General features: G+C 35.4%; 1 protein-coding gene across 1 annotated transcript; it reads left to right on the top strand.

Annotated features, from left to right (window-relative positions):
- The first annotated feature begins 2,987 nt into the window (after positions 1 to 2,987).
- LOC120119514 (integrator complex subunit 9-like) lies at positions 2,988 to 15,450 on the top strand. Its single transcript, XM_039139330.1, has 12 exons — positions 2,988 to 3,208; positions 3,441 to 3,608; positions 4,104 to 4,460; positions 4,572 to 4,786; positions 11,604 to 11,933; positions 12,055 to 12,265; positions 12,788 to 12,880; positions 12,958 to 13,049; positions 13,933 to 14,050; positions 14,174 to 14,259; positions 14,793 to 14,844; positions 14,936 to 15,450. Exons 2-12 carry the CDS (start codon positions 3,600 to 3,602, stop codon positions 15,443 to 15,445), a joined length of 2,073 nt encoding a protein of 690 aa, XP_038995261.1. The 5' UTR covers positions 2,988 to 3,208; positions 3,441 to 3,599; the 3' UTR covers positions 15,446 to 15,450.
- The last annotated feature ends 3,891 nt before the right edge of the window (positions 15,451 to 19,341 follow it).

Below are 19,341 nucleotides of genomic sequence, written 5' to 3'. Positions count from 1 at the left end.
CACGTATACAAGGCGGTTGCACCAAGATCATATTTTTTTTCTACAACTAACCTTTTTTTTATTGTTTTTCTCATTGAAATTTATGGGAATTATATGTATGCTAAAGTCCCTGAATTTGGCATTTTTTCCAATTTAATCGTTGAACTTTTTCTGGGTTAGTCCTTGAACTTAGGGGTTTTTTTTATCCAATCTTAGAGAATCACATTATCAAAAGGACAAAAAATTGAAAAAGTTAAGTTTAGGACTAAAAGTTGGTTTATCCCTTGCTATTACTTTTTTTTTCGGGTGATTTTTATGGGTTTTGCTCTCCATTTCGATACAATCCTTATCCACTTCTTTGGCTTCCCTTTCATACACATATTTACTTGATGTCCAGAGAAATGCTCCTGAATTAAGGGTTGATATGACCAAAAGGAACCCATAATAATAATAATCCAAGTGAGAGTCATTCAATTTGTCACCAATCCAGCTCTTATTCTCACCTCTTCCTGTAGTTTTATCCACCGTTGTCACCAAAAAGCCGTTAAAGAAGTTCCCAAGCTTTACATGTCTTCTGGTCACTGATCATAGAATAATTCCAGCAATCTGACAGCATTGAACACGTTGGTTATCACGAGCAAAACATATTGCGGCAGTAGCCAGAATATGTTCATGTGAACAATTTGTTTCGGCCCTGTGGTTTGATGCACTCTTATGACTTGCATTCTCTGAACTTCCACGATGTACGCAATGATGATCACGACAATCTGCATGATGAATCCAATGCCGAGTCTTTGAAGGAGCGTGATTCCCATTGGATTTCCTGTTTTCCGTCGCATGAACGACACGCGGTAGCGGTTGCACATCGGCTGGGTGATTAGCATGGATAGCGTCACGAAGCTACCTAATGAAGCTGCCGGGATTTGAAAGCTAGAACCCAAGCTCCTGTCCATGGTGGTTCCTTGTTTCACAAACAATGTGTTTATTTGAGCCCAAATGGTTCTTGGAACCAAGAGCGAGCTTTGTTCCTTCCACTTGAGTCACAGTGCAAGGTGGTTTACAACAATAATAATCATTGATTTCGATTTCTTTTCGTCGTGGACACTGTGCATTATTTTCGCAACCACGATAAATTCAGTTCAACAGAAAGACTTATACGGGGGACTGGATTTAAAATCATCTTCCCCACCAGGAGATTTCCTAGTCATGCACATGCATTATTAGATCCAGGGCACCCAAAAAAAAGTATTTAAAGCAGTCTGGCGCATTTGTACGGTCTCTGATAAACCAATGCACTTATTAATTCCATTCCACAGTGATTGTAATTCCATTTTTTTTCAAGCCTTTTTGTTTATGAGTATTATTAAAAACAGTCGGAAAATTAGAATATTATTTTATTGAATCTCTCAACTATTAAAATTTACTAAATGATCTCATGATTATAAGGCATTGTTTGTTAAGCTTTTCGTTTACTAATTTTACAAAATGATCGTTTGACTATTCATATGTTCTAAAATCGTCATTTTTCGTTAAAAAATTATGGTTGTCTTAGGTGGATGTTAACCTACTGACTATATATATGATAAAATCATATTTTTAATGATGTCTATTGTACCGTCGTTTTTTTCAAGTATTAACTCAATGACATAATGTTTCAAGCACTAGTCGATGATATAATATAAATGGAGAGTTGATCTACGAAATACAGTTCAAACAGTTATAGAATAAGATTTTATCATATCCTAGTCAATATGTTAACATTCAACTTAAACTATAGTTAATTTTTTTAATAGAAAAGAACAATTTTGGAACATATGAATAACCAGATGATCATTTTGTAACTTTTAATAGTTGAATGACTCAACAAAACATTACCTTATAATTAAATAATCATTTTATAAATTTGAATAATAAAAAATTCAACAAAACAATACCATGTAATCGGAGAAAAATTATATACTTTAGCCAAAAATTAAGAAAATAATAATGAAATAATACTAAATTCGAGTCCCTCAAATTTTTTTGAGTATACTTGACTTAGAGCATCTCCAATGTTGCGCTACAATTGGAGAATATCTCCACTGTGGAGAAAAAAATCCTCCAGCCCATCGCTAAAATCATCTCCACTTTGGAGAATCGCTACAGTCCGAGCCATATCTGGTGCGGTACTGTAACATGCGCTACAATTTCTTCCTTTTTTTATTGATTTTTTTTTAAATTCAATTAGATTAAATTACAAGATAGATAAAAATACATTGAAATTAGATATATAAACATACTATTTTTTTTTGTAATTTTTGTAATTTTTTGTAATGTTTTTGTTTTTTTTTTAAATTCAAGTAGATTAATTTGCAAGATATATAAAAATACATTGAAATTAGAGGATGAACGAGATCTTAATTCTTCAATTGTAGAAGAAAGAGATGTGTCGCATCCGAATGTCGAATTTATTGAAGATGAGGAGACTCAATTTCAAGAATTCCTTACTCGATTTAGACAAATAAAAAATGCAACTGTTCATTTTGTCTTACGAAATACATTAATTGAGTATTTGTGGAATGAATATTTTAATTCCGAGAACTAAAATATATAATTATGTAATTTTTTCGCATTATTATTATAAAATGTAATTTTCTTATTTATTTGTATTTTCGCAATATTATATATGGATGTTTTATTTATGTTTTTAATTTTGATATTTATTAGAAATCTATATGTTTTATTTTATATTTATAAAATTAATATTATAATAGTTAAATATTGTGAATAAAATAAAGTTGATGGTAATGTAGAGATAATGATAGAGATGAATTATTATTTTATCTTGAGAGTAGAGATATAAATACTATAAAATAGAGACGAGGACTAACTTAATACCCTTAAATCCTAGGAATAAAAGAAAATCCTCGACCCCAACCATTATCATTTTCGAAGCTTTTTAAATTTTTATACTTTTATCCCGATCCTCCATATAAAATTTCTTTCACTTCCACTCTACTAGCGAAATCCTTCCAAAAATTGAGTGCGGATATTGGGCTTCTTCTTAGATTGGATCATTCATTGGGTTCAAAAACACTACTCTGTGGAGGATGGAGTTGCAATCTCCTTCAACCGTCGAAACTTTCCTCATTCTTCATTGAAGTGAAGAAAAACAAGCTGAAAGGGCAAGGAAGTGGAGTTTTGGCCCAACAACTCTTCTATTTTTCTCCGATTTTTATGTGAAACTGAGGTATACATACGTAAATACATATGTATATTCAAGCTTTTGAATGGTAATATTGTGTGGGGTATACGGGCAGTAGCCTGCTGTAATTTCGACTAGCGTTTTTTACTCGTAAAAGTAGCTTAGTCGAATAAAATCTGCGAGGTATTCGACAGAATTTCTTTGTCTTTTAGCTATAGTTATGTACTTGGCTTATGGTGTCTATTTTCCTAAATTAACTTCCTTGAGTTGATTTAAGGTCAAAAGTCGAGGACTTTGGTTGATTGTATTCACAATTTTGGCTCCAAGGCGACTACCTACGCTTCATAGAAATACAATACGGAGACTGAGAGGGGCGCATGAACCATTTGTACTATCGGTTTCTTTCATAACTTAACTGATATTATCCGTTTCCTCGATGAAGTTTGTAAGTTCCATGCTTTCCCTCATTTTTGGTTAGTAGGGATTGGTTGCAATTCGGAAGGACTGTTATTTTATACATTGATGAAGTTTAGAAAACATTTCGCAAATGGGTTTTCTCAGATTTAAAAGTATACTTTTTAAGTTTTAATGATAGTTAAGCAAGTTGGTAATAAGTTATTAAGATTTACGTTTGATTGATTGATTCTAGCCTTTGTTAAATGAAATCTTAATTAGTTAACCAATGGAACTTTTTGTTTGCTATTGGAAGCAACAAAGCAAGTGGAAAGTAACAATGAAAGGGTACTTAAACTTAACATTTTTAGCTAAATGAATGTGCAACAACTATGTAGGTTCGTTTGTTAAGTTTTTAAACTTCATTTGGTGTATGAGAAAATTATTCTTTTATGCACCTTGTGTGCATGCATGTCTGTTCGTATATATCTTTGTTTTTGCTTTTTATTCTGATTTAGGGGAATTTATTGAGGTTGTGCATTTGCAGACATGCCTTAGTAAAGGAGGTGGTTTCCATTTCCCACCTTGTCATATGCTCAACGTATCCGGGTTTAGGATCTTACTTGATTGCCCCTTGGACCTTTCATCTCTTGCTATTTTCAGTCCTGTTCCAGTTGCTTTAGAGGCTCATGAGTCTTTGGATTCAGATTCGGTTGTTAGAAAAAAGCAGAAGATTGAAAAAACTCTTGATGCAAATGACTTGGTATGTGCAGAGCCTTGGTATAAAACTGTAAAAAATTTGCATCTATGGGACGCTTCCTTCATTGATGTTGTATTGATCTCAAGTCCTATGGGAATGCTTGGCTTGCCATTTCTTACTCTATCTAAAGACTTTTCTGCAAAGGTAACTAGAGTTTGGAAAATGTTTCATTTTTTTAAACATGAAAATTAAATGGTGATGCTTGTTAGCCTTAGCTGACAATTGTTTCTGTGCTTTGATTTTTACCCTGGTTAGATATATGTGAGTGAAGCAACAGCGAGAATAGGGCAGCTTATGATGGAGGATCTTGTTTCAATGCATATGGAATTGAGGCGATTTTATGGACCTGAGGATACTTGCTTCCCTCAGTGGATGAAATGGGAAAATCTTGAAGTTCTTCCTTCTGAATTGAAGAAAATAGTATCAGGAAAAGATTGTGAGGAGCTGGGAGCTTGGATGCGTTTATACAGGTAATTATCATTCCTTGGATCATATGTAACCTAAAAACTGCTTTTAGAATATGCTAACAAAGCCTTTTAATTTTTTTTTATGAAATCCATCAGTTTTGCATCTTTAAAATCCATTTCTGTCCAGAATTTTCTCTTTACAGCAACTTGAATGTAGATTTTTTTTTGATAGGAATTGGAGACCTCATTAAAAACCTCCCTCTTAGTGGTTCTTTACCCTATGGTAAGAACCAACTAGCGGAAGGAGGAAAAGAGTGTCTCAATATATTGAATTCAAACGAAGTACATAAGCCTAAAAAGAACTCCTGAGAGTTACAAAAAACTTAAACAGACACTATTTAAACCTTACTGCTAAACACCCAAACCCACTGAAACACATATAACCATCAGCCAATCCCCTCCTTAGCTAATTTATCAGCCTCGCAATTACAGCTTCTAGGAATCCACCTCACAATAATAGCATGCCTAGAAACAATAGACACTAAGTCCTGAACAAAATTAAAAAGAAAAGTAGGAATTGTGGCTTGATCATGAATCCAATCCACTGCTTGCTTACTGTCACTTTCCACAATGAGTCTTCCCTTCGACACCCAATCTGAGGCGACAAAGATTTCAATGCCTCTTTTGATAGCTTTCAATTCTGTTAGAATGATAGGATTATGACCAACCTTTTGTGAAAAGGAAATAAGCTCAGATCGATTCCAATCACGCAGAATACCCCCAATTCCAACAATCATACCTGTTCTACTAACAACTCCATCCACATTCATCTTATAAAAATCAATAGGAGTAGGAGTCCAACATACCTTAGGCCTATTCAAATCCATGAATGCCGAAAGATTATCTGCCAGTGAAGGATCACCAATCAAAGAATCCACCTGAGTAGAGATATTCGAATACTTTGCTAGGAACCATTTTGCTAGTCTGAACCGAACAGTGAAGAACAAAATGAGTCTGCCCAGTTTTCCTTTACCAAAAATTATTTCATTTCTGATTTTCCAAATTGACCATAAGACTGCCCCAGGAATAAACTTCCACATAGTTGAATATGGCTTTAAATCAGACCAAGAGCTTAGAAGGGACTGTGGATCACCGGGTTTAGCTGACAGAATACCCCAAAAGCCTATTACTTTGTTCCATAAATCCCACGAAACCTGGCAAACAATAAAAAGATGCTGAACAGTTTCTTCACATCGATTACATAGAGGGCAAAGAATATCATCCCCAATAGGAACCCCCCTTTTCTTCAATTCCACTTTCACGACAACTTTTTTATGGGAGACTTGCCAAAGGAATGCCTCGACCCTAGGAGGGACTAAGCCCATCCAGACACATTTATTCCACTAAAAAGAATCATCATTATAAGATGATAGAGACTTCCTGCACGCCTTTACCGAGAACAACCCCTCACATGCATCGTCCCATAGCAAACAATCCTCCACTGAATCAAACAATTTAATGTCTTTAAGTAATTCCAGTAGCTCTACCAACTGATCCACCTCCCAATCGCATAGATTCCTCCTAGTCTTAATATTCCACTCCCATCCATTCGAATCAAAACTACCAAAATCTGCAACATTTCCCATTTTGTTTGATGATAAGGCATAAATCCTATGAAAAAGGAGTTTTAAAGGTAAATCCCCTAACCAAACATCATTCCAAAAGGAGATCGAAATACCATTTCCTACTTGTAGCTTTGCGTGTGATCTAAGGCAACCTCCAATAAAATCATCTTTGGTGTAGTTATTCACAATTCCCCTCCAAATCCAAGAGTCCTTGGGAGAAAGGACCTTGGTAATATCCATAGAGTGGCAGCTAACATTGTGTTTGCTACAAAAAAACATCTTCCACATCGAATGCTTCTCATTAGCATACTTCCAAACCCACTTTCCCAACAAAGCTCGATTAGTAAGATTCAAATCAGCAACTCCCATGCCTCCACCACTAATCGGATTACAAATCTTGTTCCCAATGCAATTTCTTCTTCTCATTCCCTCCACCCCATAAAAAACTGCCATCATAGAATTTAGCTTCTGACAAATCGAAGAAGGCATCTTGAACATAGAAAGATAGAAGATAGGTAAGGAAGACAATACTGATTTGATAAGAACCAATCTACCAACCAATGACAAAGAAGAGGCTTTCCACCCTGCCAATTTTTTATTAAAATTCTCGATTACAGGCTCCCACAATCTCACGCAATTCCTTGTAGCCCCCAACGGTAGGCCTAAATAGACCGACGGAAAGGAACCAGTAGAGCAGCCAATAGCCGAAGCCCAATCTCCCAGAATATCATCATCCACATTAATACCATAAAGTTTACTTTTAGCTAAATTAAGGTGAAGCCCCGTTATTAAGCTAAAGATACTCAAAACTCTTCTAACATTCATAATTTGGGTAATGGAAGCATGACAAAAAATAATTAAGTCATCCGCAAACTGAAGGTGAGACAGTGAAATTGTTATGATTCCTGCCAAAAGAGAACCCTTGGAATAGGCCTAAGTCCTCGGCTTTCGATAACATCATATGAAGTAATTCACCAACCACATTAAAGAGAAGAAGAGAAAGACTACAACCTTGTCTCAATCCTTTAGCAATAGGAAACTCTTCTGTAGGTGACCCATTAACTAAAACCGAAATTGAAGCGGTAGAAATACACTGTGAAATCCAAGAACACCACCTATCACCAAAGCCCATATCTTTCATAAGCTTTAAAAGAATCTGCCAGTCTACAGAATCGTACGCTCTACTGAAATCCACTTTAAAAACAGCCCCCCCGGAATAAAAGCAAACTGAGTGGGGCTTATAATATCATCAATACAGGAAGTAAGTCTCTTTGAAAGAACTTTTGGAAGAATTTTATACAAGCTGCCCACAAGACTGATAGGCCTATTGTCTTCAATACTCTCTGGATTACATTTCTTTGGAATCAAGGTAATAAATGCATGATTCACCCCATGAGCCCATCTCTTCCCTTTAAAGAAATCTGTAAAAAACAACATGATCTGCTCATTCAAATCCTTCCAATATTTCTTATAGAAACCCATTGTAAAACCATCCGGACCGGGAGCTTTTGAACTTTCAGAGGTTGAGATAGCTTGCCAAACTTCTTACTCAGAAAACTCTACTTCAAGATACTCCCTTTGAGCAACTGACAGTTGTTTAAAATCAAAATTAAAACCATCAGTTTCCAAAGTTGATCTCTCATTATAGGCATTCTTGAATAAATTGAGCACACATGCTTTTATCTCTTCTGGATCCTTAGTGATACCACCTTCAGATTTCAATGAATGGATAGTATTAAATCTGCTCCTCTTCACAGCAGAAAGATGAAAAAACCTTGTATTTCTATCTCCATCTTTAATCCATCTATTTCTGGACTTTTGACACCAAATACTTTTCGATTCTCAGCAGCCTCCATAATTCCTTCCGAGATTCTATCAGTTGGTCCCACTAACCTGAAGACAAAAAACCAGCTTGCAACTTTTTGTCCAATTCATTGATTTTGAATTCCAGCTACGAAATTGAATCTGCCAGCCCTTTTGTGACTATTTCCAGACCAATTTTTTATTTTAGTTTTAGCAGCCTGCAGCATCGTAAAAATGCCCCCATTATTCCTTTTCTTCTTCCCGACTGCCAATGATTCTTTAACCAACTCATCGAAGCCTTGTTCTTCCAAAAGAAAGTTGAAGAACCTAAAGTTTAGGTCCCCAATTGATAGAAATATCCTCCAACAAGATAGGATTGTGGTCTGAAATTGATTTCGGTAGTAGGCATTGTGCAACATTAGGAAAACTGTTAAGGAATCTGGCACAAATTAGGAACCGATCTAATCTAACCCAAGTTGAAAATTCTCTATTGCTACACCATGTGAAAGTTCCTCCTGACATAGGCAAATCAATAAGGTTAGCATATTGCACAAATGATCTAAGAACATCAATGGAGTGCCAATTTTGTGATTTCCTTTGCTTTTCTTCCGGTTCAAGATACGCATTGAAATCTCCCCCAATACAAACTGGTAGATCCAGAGAAATAACAAAATCCAGCAACTCCCCATAGAACTCCTCCTTTTCAGCTTCTAAAGGAAGTCCGTACACATTTATAAATGCAAACTCCATTTGACCATTAATGAATTTCCCCATTAAAGCCAGAAACCTACTATGAACGTGTTGACCTGTGACTTGAAAAACACTTTCATTCCACAAACTAATCAACCCCCCCGATGATCCTTGAGCTGGAGACACCAATACTCCCTTGAGCAAATTACTTCCTAACCTCCTTGTAATCACCAAAGGGCATTGTTCTAGCTTCGACTCTTGAATGAAAAGAAAAATTGGTTTTATTTTCTTTACTTGCATTGCAACTGCTACGGACTTCTCACCTTTCCCTAGACCCCTTATGTTCCACGAAAGAATACTAATTTTATGCATATAAAAGATTCACCCCAAACACCAAAAGACCAAACATGCAAACAACCTAAACTGACCAACAATCAACCTTCCATTACTACCTCTGAACCTTTCTCAAGACTTAAAATCTTTTCAATAAAAGCCTCTTTCCCATCCTTAAATGAAATACCTAACAATTGACAAACTTCCCAAGTAGCCAAAGCTTCCTCCAGCACCTTCGAAAAAAGGATAGGAGAAACAGTTGTAATGTTGACCACCTCCAATGCATCAGAGATTAAAGCTCTTTTGTTAATTCTTAGATTTTTAAGACTCCATGAAGTTGTAATTGAAGCTGCTGCCTCACTCTCAGTACATTTGCTACGAATTGGTGGGACCGAAGAAGAACTCTGAAGATTGACAGAACAAATAAGATCCTTATCCTGCTCACATCCATCAATACTTGAAGGAAGTTGCTGACTAAAACTAACTTCAGTAGTATTCTGTTTCAGCTTGAAAATACTGTCTGAACCAGAATTTTCTTCTTCAATATTCAGACAAAACCAGAACCTTGTAGCTCTTGACCTTTTGTATACTCGAACAATTCCTGCCCTTCCCCTCCTTCCATTAGGAGCATTCCTTATTGACAGACCAGTAGAGACAGGGAAACCCAGATTCAATCGCTTAGACCTCTTCACAGTGAATTCACTAGTTTCATCCTGAATCAGATTCCCTCCTACTAGCTTACCGGAATCATTAACCTCAACATCCTAAACTCCTTCAATATTTTCCTCAATTAAATTGCATCTTTCATCTCCATTTAAATCCAAAAGAGTCTGAACCTTGCTTTGATTTTCTAGCCCATCCCAATTTACTTTTACAGCAGACCCAGCAGGAGTAATTTTTGTAACTGGGGAATATGACTCCCAGTTAGAGTCAGAATGGGCTAAAAGACTCTGGTCCATAACCTCTCTTAGCCCAAGACCCGCATGCTCCCTGTTAGAATTTAATTCAAATTCAAAATTGCCTGACACCCCATTAAAATTGGTTTGCGAGTTTGACTTTAATTCCAGAGATTGTTCCCCACTATCTTCTTTTAGCCCACTTTCTTAACTTTTGTGTAACCACGTGACCACCTTTGACCAAACTCCCTCAGCTGATCTCCCATGAGCGTCTTCTTCCTTCTCTGCACCTACTCCATCACCCTCCTTCGAAAAATCGATATTGTAGGTATCATCAGAAAAATTCTGCAGCTCATCTCCATTTACATAAGAACTTGCTTTACACTTTGAGGCCAAATTAATTTTAACTTTAAAGGATCTACCATAAGAACCTACAATGACAGATTCATGAACATCAAAAGGACTTGCTACCCTTAGCAGCACTCTTGCCGAAGAAAGATCCACTCTTAATCTTGTCTCCTCCGGGATGCTTACAACCTTACCCCACGCTCCTGCAAGTTTCTCCAAAAACGATTCATTCCAGCTTAACAGTGGTAATCCAACCAGCTCCACTAAGCATAATGCCAGAGGAACACCATCTTCATTCACCAACGGAGCTAACCAATCGAACCATAAGTCAAACTTCTCTCGATAGTTCGACCACGCCTTTAAAAAATCTTCATTTGAATTGAACACAATAATACTTGCATTCCTAACGAATCCCCACCCAACTATTTTTACCTCGAATCCCTCCTTAGCCATAGCTTTCGTCACTGCCTGGGGCTGAAGGTGATATTTAATGACTCCTGATCACCCAACATGAATCTTGTAATGGGATGTACATTTCCCATACATTCCTTACTCCAGTAATTTTCTTACTCTGACCATCCTTATTTCCCAGTATGTCGTGATCCTTCCTCCTATTATCCGTATTCAATACCTCCATATACGTTCTCCCATCTCTCAGACTTTGCAGTTTCTCCATTTCAAGCTGCTACAACCCATTGTCCCCTCTACCTGGCTTAATTCCTTCCTCCTGAACTCTGTTTACCTCTGTTACTTTTTTCCTACCCTTCTTGTACTTTGCAACCCCCACGGAGACTCTCTTCCCATCGATCAGTGTTCCATCAACATTCTGTATTGCTCTTCTACAACCTTCTTCCATCACATATTGCACAAAGGCAAACGTTGAAGAAGTATAATTCGGTTTAACCATAAAACTTGGAATAAAGACCCTAACTACTCTCCCATAAAGATTAAAAATCGCTCTTAACTCTGATCTGGTAAATCTCTTGCTAAGATTGTCGACAAAGACAGTCCATTCCTCATCAGAGGCTGAACGACCTGTCACACTTACGCTCTTACTCTCTCTACCTTTTTCTCTCTCCATTTTCCTCAATGGCTTTGCTGTTATGATTGGTTTATATTTGAATTTAGATAGCAACTTGAATGTAGAATTTGATATATAGGAAGTTAATTGAGTGTGCTTTTCAGTGCAGTTGATGTGAAGGATTGCATGAGGAAGATTCAAACTCTAAAATATGCAGAAGAAGCTTGCTACAATGGAACTTTGATCATAAAAGCATTCAGCTCTGGTTTGGAAATAGGGGCCTGCAATTGGACAATAAATGATCCGAAAAGAAATGTAGCTTATATTTCAAGCTCCATCTTTGTTTCAACACACACGATGGATTTTGATTTCCTTGGCCTTCGAGGGAATGATTTGATAATATATTCAGATTTCTCATCTCTGGATACCACAGGAAATATGGAGAGTGATGACACTTGCTTTGATCCAGTTACTTGTACTTCATCAAATGTTAGGTAATTCTGCTAAGTGTAATAAAATATCAATTTAGTCTTTGCTTGTGTGCCTTTTCATTTAGAAAATACAAGATATATTTCTTTAGATTGGTAGATCTGAATATATGCATCATGATTGTAGTGATGATGTCAACAATTTGGAAGAGATAGCTGCATCCTTGCTTAAGGATGATGAAAGTAGAGAGGAAATGGAGAAACTAGCTTTTATATGTACACATGCCTTCGATTCTGTTAGAGCAGGTGGGTCGGTTCTTGTTCCTATTGATCGACTTGGGATTGTTCTATGCCTTTTGGAGCAAATGTCACTTTTGTTGGAGTCTTCATCTCTAAAGGTATTACAGTTTTCTTTTCCTTTCGTTTGGATTAGCGTATGTTGGTACTTATCTACACAGATATTGGAGACATTTAGAGACAGAGCCGTACTGTCAAAAGGAACACAGTAGCTGACAGATATGAGATAAAAAGAGTGGAATCACTGTATATCAGCTGGATCCATTTTTTGTGAAAATTGTTCTTCATCATACCTAATTCTACTAACTAAAACTTAAGGTGTATTTCTCTAGCTATATGATTGATATGATTACCTTTAAACTGTGACCTTTGCCTTTGACCTTTCTAATAATTAGAAGGTGAGGTTTGGCCATGCTATAGCATAAGTTTTCACTTTTAAGACCCAAGACTTGTGTATGGGTTGTCATTTTAGTGACTAAAATCTATTTCAAGGCCATGATCTTATAGCTTAAGTTTTCTGGTTGAGCAGTTCTCTGACAGGTGAAGAAATAAAAATGTTTTAACTTGTATACTTGCTTTGAGTCACGCCACAAGCATTCATATGCTATACATTTGTCATGCAGGTTCCAGTATACATTATTTCTTCTATAGCAGAAGAATTGTTTGCATTTACCAATATAATACCAGAATGGCTCTGCAAGCAGCGACAAGAGAAGGTGAATTTAATCGGTGGTTTATTGTCTCAATGTAAATAAAGGACCTTTTCTTATTCCTCTTTTTGTTGGTGTTACAGCTTTTTTCTGGTGAGCCATTGTTTACACATGTCAAGCTCATAAAAGAGAGGAAAATTCACTTGTTTCCAGCGGTTCATTCAATTGAGTTACTGTAAGATATGCCCTTTTTGTTTCTGTTTCTGTTTGCTGCTGATTGTTATGCTTGTGAACAGAAAATGTTACCTGCGGCATGCTCATTCAATGGATCTTTGAAAGTACTTTATTTTATCTATGTTGACATTTTTACCTCCCACTAACTAATTTTTGATTGAGCACTTTTCTCTTTGTTATTTTAACCTGTTCTATCTATTCTTGTTCCAGATACCTAAAATTTAAACAGAATTTAAACTTTTCACGAGAGACAAAAAAAGATCCAACTTCTTAAAATTTGTAAAATACTGATTTTAAGTAGAGAACGACATAGCAGTAGAGGCAGCTCAGCACTTGGTCTATTTTGCATGCTAAAACGCATTTAAACTTCATACGGTAGAAGAAATCTACAAATTGCTTCATGTTGGTACAAGGATTAACTCAACACCAACTGCGTGTATTACTTAGTTTACTATGTTTAGTAAGTGATAAGGTGTAACAATTTTTCCCAAGCTGCTATAACATATGCTTAAAATTTATGTTTCTTGTTGCCCATAGAAAAGTATAAATAAAAGAGTCATGCTTTTTCTCATTGCATTCATTAGTTGTGAGAAAATAAGTCCTAATACCGTGAGGTTATCGATTACTTACCAAGATGTTCAGTGCCACAGGTATTAATACCTTTTACCAAATGACCATGCTTTACCCCTGCCCACTGCAGTTTCTCATCACATCAATTAGATGTCATTCTGAAAGAACCATGTATTAGGGAAGCAAAAACTTGTTGATAAAGCATTAAAATGTCTTTAGAACTTACTAACCCGTTTTGTATGGTTAGGGATTTGAATGGTTATCATGTATCATATAATCGTAATCACTTTAAGATGCTAACATTATGTACACAGAACCAATTGGCAGGAACCTTGTATTGTTTTCTGTCCTTACTGGAGCTTGAGACTCGGTCCAGTTGTTCATTTGCTTCAATATTGGCGCTCAGATCCAAAATCTTTACTTATCCTTGAGGTGATTCTTTGCATCTATGTTTATCAGTGCATCTTTATTATTTGTTTATGGCAGGATACAAACTTAATATGACCTTCAGAGAATGCTTTTGAGTGATGGACAAAATTTATGTGAGTTTTTCAGAGTGGTGTTGATGCTAACTTAGCACTCTTGCCTTTCAAGCCAATGGAAATGAAGGTTCTTCAATGTTCCTTTCTGTCTGGAATAAGGTAAGCTCTCTCTCTCTCCAGAGGATGCACACACAAATAGTTCGCCTAAAGTACTTTGAGCCCAAGGAAAGCCTTTTAAAACATTCGTCTCACGTGCTCCTTTTGGATTGAGATGAGAGAACTCAAGTTATATGTTCAACAGAAGCTTTGACTTGACAAAGGGGCAATTTAGTGGGCACTATTCTCGTATTTTAGGCTATGCAAGTCTATCTGAAACTATCTTGAAGAAAATGACTGAATTGTGAAGTTTGATCTATATATATGTATATATCGCATAATAGAATTCGATCTCTATCGGTGCTGATCTCCATTTCGTTCTCTGTCAAGTAAATGAAGTATTTTTTGCATCATCAATTGGGATTATCCTTTTAACAAATTTCTCTAGCTTGCCTGATGTTTGATGACAAGGAATTTATGCATTTTTACTACAAATTGTTCGTTTCTTTTTGCGGAAAAATAAATGAAAGAAAAAAGAGAGTTTGTCTCGGTATTTAGATTCTATTGCATAAATGTTTCTTTTATTCTTCCTGCAGTTTGCGGAAAGTTCAACCCTTACTGAAGGCATTGCAGCCAAAATTACTTCTGGTAATCTATTTTACTTTTATTGTATTTGTTTCTTCCACATGTGTGGGATTTTTATATATGGGACTGCACTTTGTGCTCACTTTTAATACAGTTTCCAAAGGGATTGAGGTGCAAGATCCAAATTTCAGAAGCAAACATGATTTTTCGATACTCTGAAAATGAAACATTACGTATACCAAGCTCGAAGGAGAGCACAGAAATTGATATAGCAACAGATTTGGCTTCCAAGTTCTGCTGGAAAATGTTGAAGCAGGAAACAATCACGAGGCTAGATGGAGAGCTTTTCATGGATCAGGGCAAACATCGGTTACTTTCTGGATTCCAGCCGACAGACTCCAAGCAGCAAAGACCGTTGTTACACTGGGGTTCACCGGATTTGAAAGGTCTTCTGACTGAGCTGTCCAAGATGGGCATTACTGGAACCGTAAAGAAGGTCATCGATGATGCAGAACCTGAAAATGCCGCCAGCATTATAGAAATTGTTGGTCCCAAGAAAGCCTTGATCGATGTTCGAGAGAACGGTACTGTTATCATTGCTGCCAACGATAATTTAGCCTCTCATATTTTCAAAGCTGTAGATATTGTTTTGGATGGCCTTTGAATGAAATGTAATATAGATGTTAAAGCTATACTGACATATGAGATTCGGTTTGGATATATAAAACATGCCATGCTAGTTTATGTGTCAATTCATTTACATAAACGTACGTACGCTCAAACCCACAAGTTTATATAACCTCAAGATATTTGTTATACCTTCGGATCTCTTCCGTAAGTCGTGTTTTTGCGGTTAATCCTTTGCCTATCAACGTCTTGAGAGGAATTCCTCCGATGATCATAACCTTCATAAACCCGCATCATTTTGATTAGTCATAATATTTGACTTTTGACAAGTTCACGTGATTGTTAAGAGTTAAATCTATTGTCAGACGATTATATTTATTTACTATGTCAACTTATGAGTCAATTTACGAGTAACTATAATGACCTTAGGCCTGATCTTTTCATACAAGACTTAGAGTTAAATCTATTGTTAGACGATCATATCTATTTGTTATGTTAACTTATGGGTCGATCTACAAGTAACTATAATGACCTTAGGCTTGATCTTTCATATAAGACTTAGAGGGGATTCTCTCCTTTGAAAAGAGATGGCTCATCGTCTTTGGCTCCAATTTTTATACCGATTATCGATTGTGACTCTACTTAAAAAGAAGATGAATCATCATTGACTGTTGTAACTCAAATATTATCATCAACAATATTACAAAATTTAAAATAAAATTAACCCATCACATGAAAATTCTAAACATAATACAAGAAAGTAAACATAAAATATGATACACAAATATATTGCAATCATGATAAGAATATATATATATATATATATATATATATATATATATATATATATATATATATATATAAATGATTTGTTGGATATATATATTTAAATTTAAAACGTATTCAATTTCTTACTCATAAAATAATTTATAAAATCAACTTAATCCAATATCCATAGGGACAGACGTAAAATTTTATGTTTAGGGGAGAACTTGAACTTATAAAATTTCAGGAAGGACGAACTTGAACTTATAAAATTTCAGGATGGACAAAAGCAAATTTTTAATAAAAATACATAAAAAATCTAAAATATATAATAGTTTTAAATTTTATGTGGTGATTGTTCTCACCCATCCCATCTAAATTTGTAATACCCCAACTCGTACCCGACCCAGATACAAGTCCAAGATGTTACATTAACTTTTTAAAATAATATACTTACAAAATAATAGAACATTTGGACTTATATTAAGAAAATACAATAATATACGGTTGAATATTCGTTATAACAAATTTAAGGAAAGAAACGTTTTTATGAATAGTACTATACTGTATGAATAGTACTGATACTGTGCAAATAGTATTGTGAACAATAACGAACAGTACCATTAACAATGTAACCCCCTCAGACCGATGCGGATAATCCGATCCGATCTGGAGTGTCACATTAGGGCCACCGGAGCGACCCACCGAAAAAAATAGCAGAAAATTTAAAACTTTTCTTAAAACATGTAAACTCATAAAATCATTTATGAGTACAAAATAAAATTTATCAGTATGCAGAAATAAAACAGATTTTCAGACTCATATATAAACCAAAATACAATTACATGCCCTCTAATCACATGTATTATACTCTAAAAACAACACCGGAAGAACTCTCTTATTGATGTCGATAGCTGCACTGATACAATTCTTTTAACCTGCAATGTTGAGTAATAGAGTGAGCTTCGGAAAGCTCAGTAATACAGAACTACCAAATGATGGTACATGACATGCAGATAAATGGGAAGCCATAATTTCCTTATTGAATCATACGTATACCAGTGGGCGGAATAATCTGGGGTTCCCTTAGAAGTTCATCGAGTAGAAGCCATGAATCTCAGTTCATAAGAAACCTTTCATACTATCACGTTTTCATGAGGCCGAATAGGATGTCTAGTATGTTCCATATGTATGATAAAACCATAATAGGTACACTAATCAAATGATAGTTCAGTAAAATCCCATAAATCATACTGTAGTGAAGCTTTTTAAACTCGTATTTTAAAACCATCTTACAAAGAGTTAACCTAAGGGAACATCTTAGGGCCTGAGAGCCTACCCAAGATAGATTTCGGGGCCGTGGGGCCTACCTGAGAACACATCTTAGGGCCGCAGAGCCTATCCGAGAATGATCTCAGGGCCGTAGAGCCTACCTAAGAGTCACATTAGGTCCATAAAAATTTTCTAGCTTGATCAGATATGTACTTTACAAATCTGTATCTCCAAGATACAGTTTATACAATGATACAAATCCATAAGCCATCACCGTTAAGTCGGTGCATCCATAAAATAGTAACCATAGATTTCAGTGTACCACATGTTAAAACAATAAAACAATTTTTCAAAATATAAGGAATACACTAGAGAATCCAATTATTTTTCAGATACATTTTGTAGTTATCAATATGGATAACATGAACTTGTGCAATTTGATCGGATTCCAATAATAAGATCTTATTGAAGAGAATCGATTTCTGACCGATCTAATCAGACATTTCAAATTTATACTTTTAGAATTCCACTAAGTTTCTATATGCATCAGGAAAACGTTCATGAACCTTTATACATAATAATTCTAAATTCAAATTTACTGCGAGTGATTCCATTACCCCAACAATCAGGGGTATTCAGTAATATAATTTGAATTCATAGGATTTTAGCCCAATTGAACCAAATGAGGTATTCCGAATCTTTTCATTTTGCTGTAATTGCGTTTTCAAACATGACCGAAGTGATTTTAGATGAAAATATAGAATTGAAGATTCAAGTCATTTACAATCTATGACTATCGATCGTATTATCAAACAACTTGAGTTACACAACTCCCAAACTGATGCATGTCAACCAGTCAATTCATTATCCTTCTAATGTAATCACTCTTTAATACCATAATACAGATCTATAGATCATCCCCATAAGCATCGCTGAATAGATCTCCCAACTGTCTTTATTTCATTTCCATGTTTCAACGATATCAAGAAATACGGACATACTTGATTCATGGTTCATAACCCATAAAGACAATTCATCATGTAAGTTCAACAGTATTTCCAGACTCATCCAAATCACTTATTTAATCCTCATTCATTGAGGTTATTTAGTTCATTTAACAATCATGTCTATTCTTGTTACTTCAGAGTTTTCCAGAGTAATTCAGATGTTTCTGAATTCCAAATACATATTGCATTTCCATTCAGTTCAATTTAGTCATATACTAGAGTCATTCTAGTATTCGTGGTTGATTTATCTTACAGATATCCATTACTTACTATCGAATATGCTATAGCGTTGAGTTGAGTACTTCCAAAATTATCATCAATTCAAACTTGAGGAAACGAACAAGCATTCAAGTGGTTTCTATGCCATTCAAGTATTGATACAACACTAGCATTGGTTGACCGGCTTAAGTTGTGTTCCATAATCTTTAAGAGCAGTACAACATCCATGTTTATTTGAATTTTTTAAATAAAACATAAGGGTATTTTGGTAATTTTGGTGCTCAATGATCTTCCATTAATTTCAAAGCTTGATAATATCCATTCATTCATGGCTTGGTGATATTCTTTAATCATTTCCATTACAGGGGTATTTTGGTCATGTCACAGATCTAGAATATTTCAATCATTTCCTTCAGTCCGATATTCGAACTATTCCGACAAAATATCACCATCGATAAATTATTATTCTTCATGTACTTACTCAAGTCGGAGATTTCTAGGTTAAATGCCTTCTCAGATGTTACTAACGGATTATCAGGAATTTTCCATACAAAAATAGGATCTCAACAATTCAAATCAATAATTTATCGGTTTAAAAATAAATTCTCATGTTACTTCCTCATTCAGAGTCAACTTGGACTATTTTTACCTCTCAAGGGTATTTTTGTAA

The sequence above is a fragment of the Hibiscus syriacus genome, unplaced genomic scaffold (genome assembly GCF_006381635.1).
Source record: "Hibiscus syriacus cultivar Baekdansim isolate YM2019G1 unplaced genomic scaffold, ASM638163v2 tig00110332_pilon, whole genome shotgun sequence".
In the NCBI taxonomy this organism is placed as follows: domain Eukaryota; kingdom Viridiplantae; phylum Streptophyta; class Magnoliopsida; order Malvales; family Malvaceae; genus Hibiscus; species Hibiscus syriacus.
The sequence above is the reverse complement of the archived record's forward strand: the minus strand, read 5'-3'. Positions and strand labels throughout refer to the sequence as shown.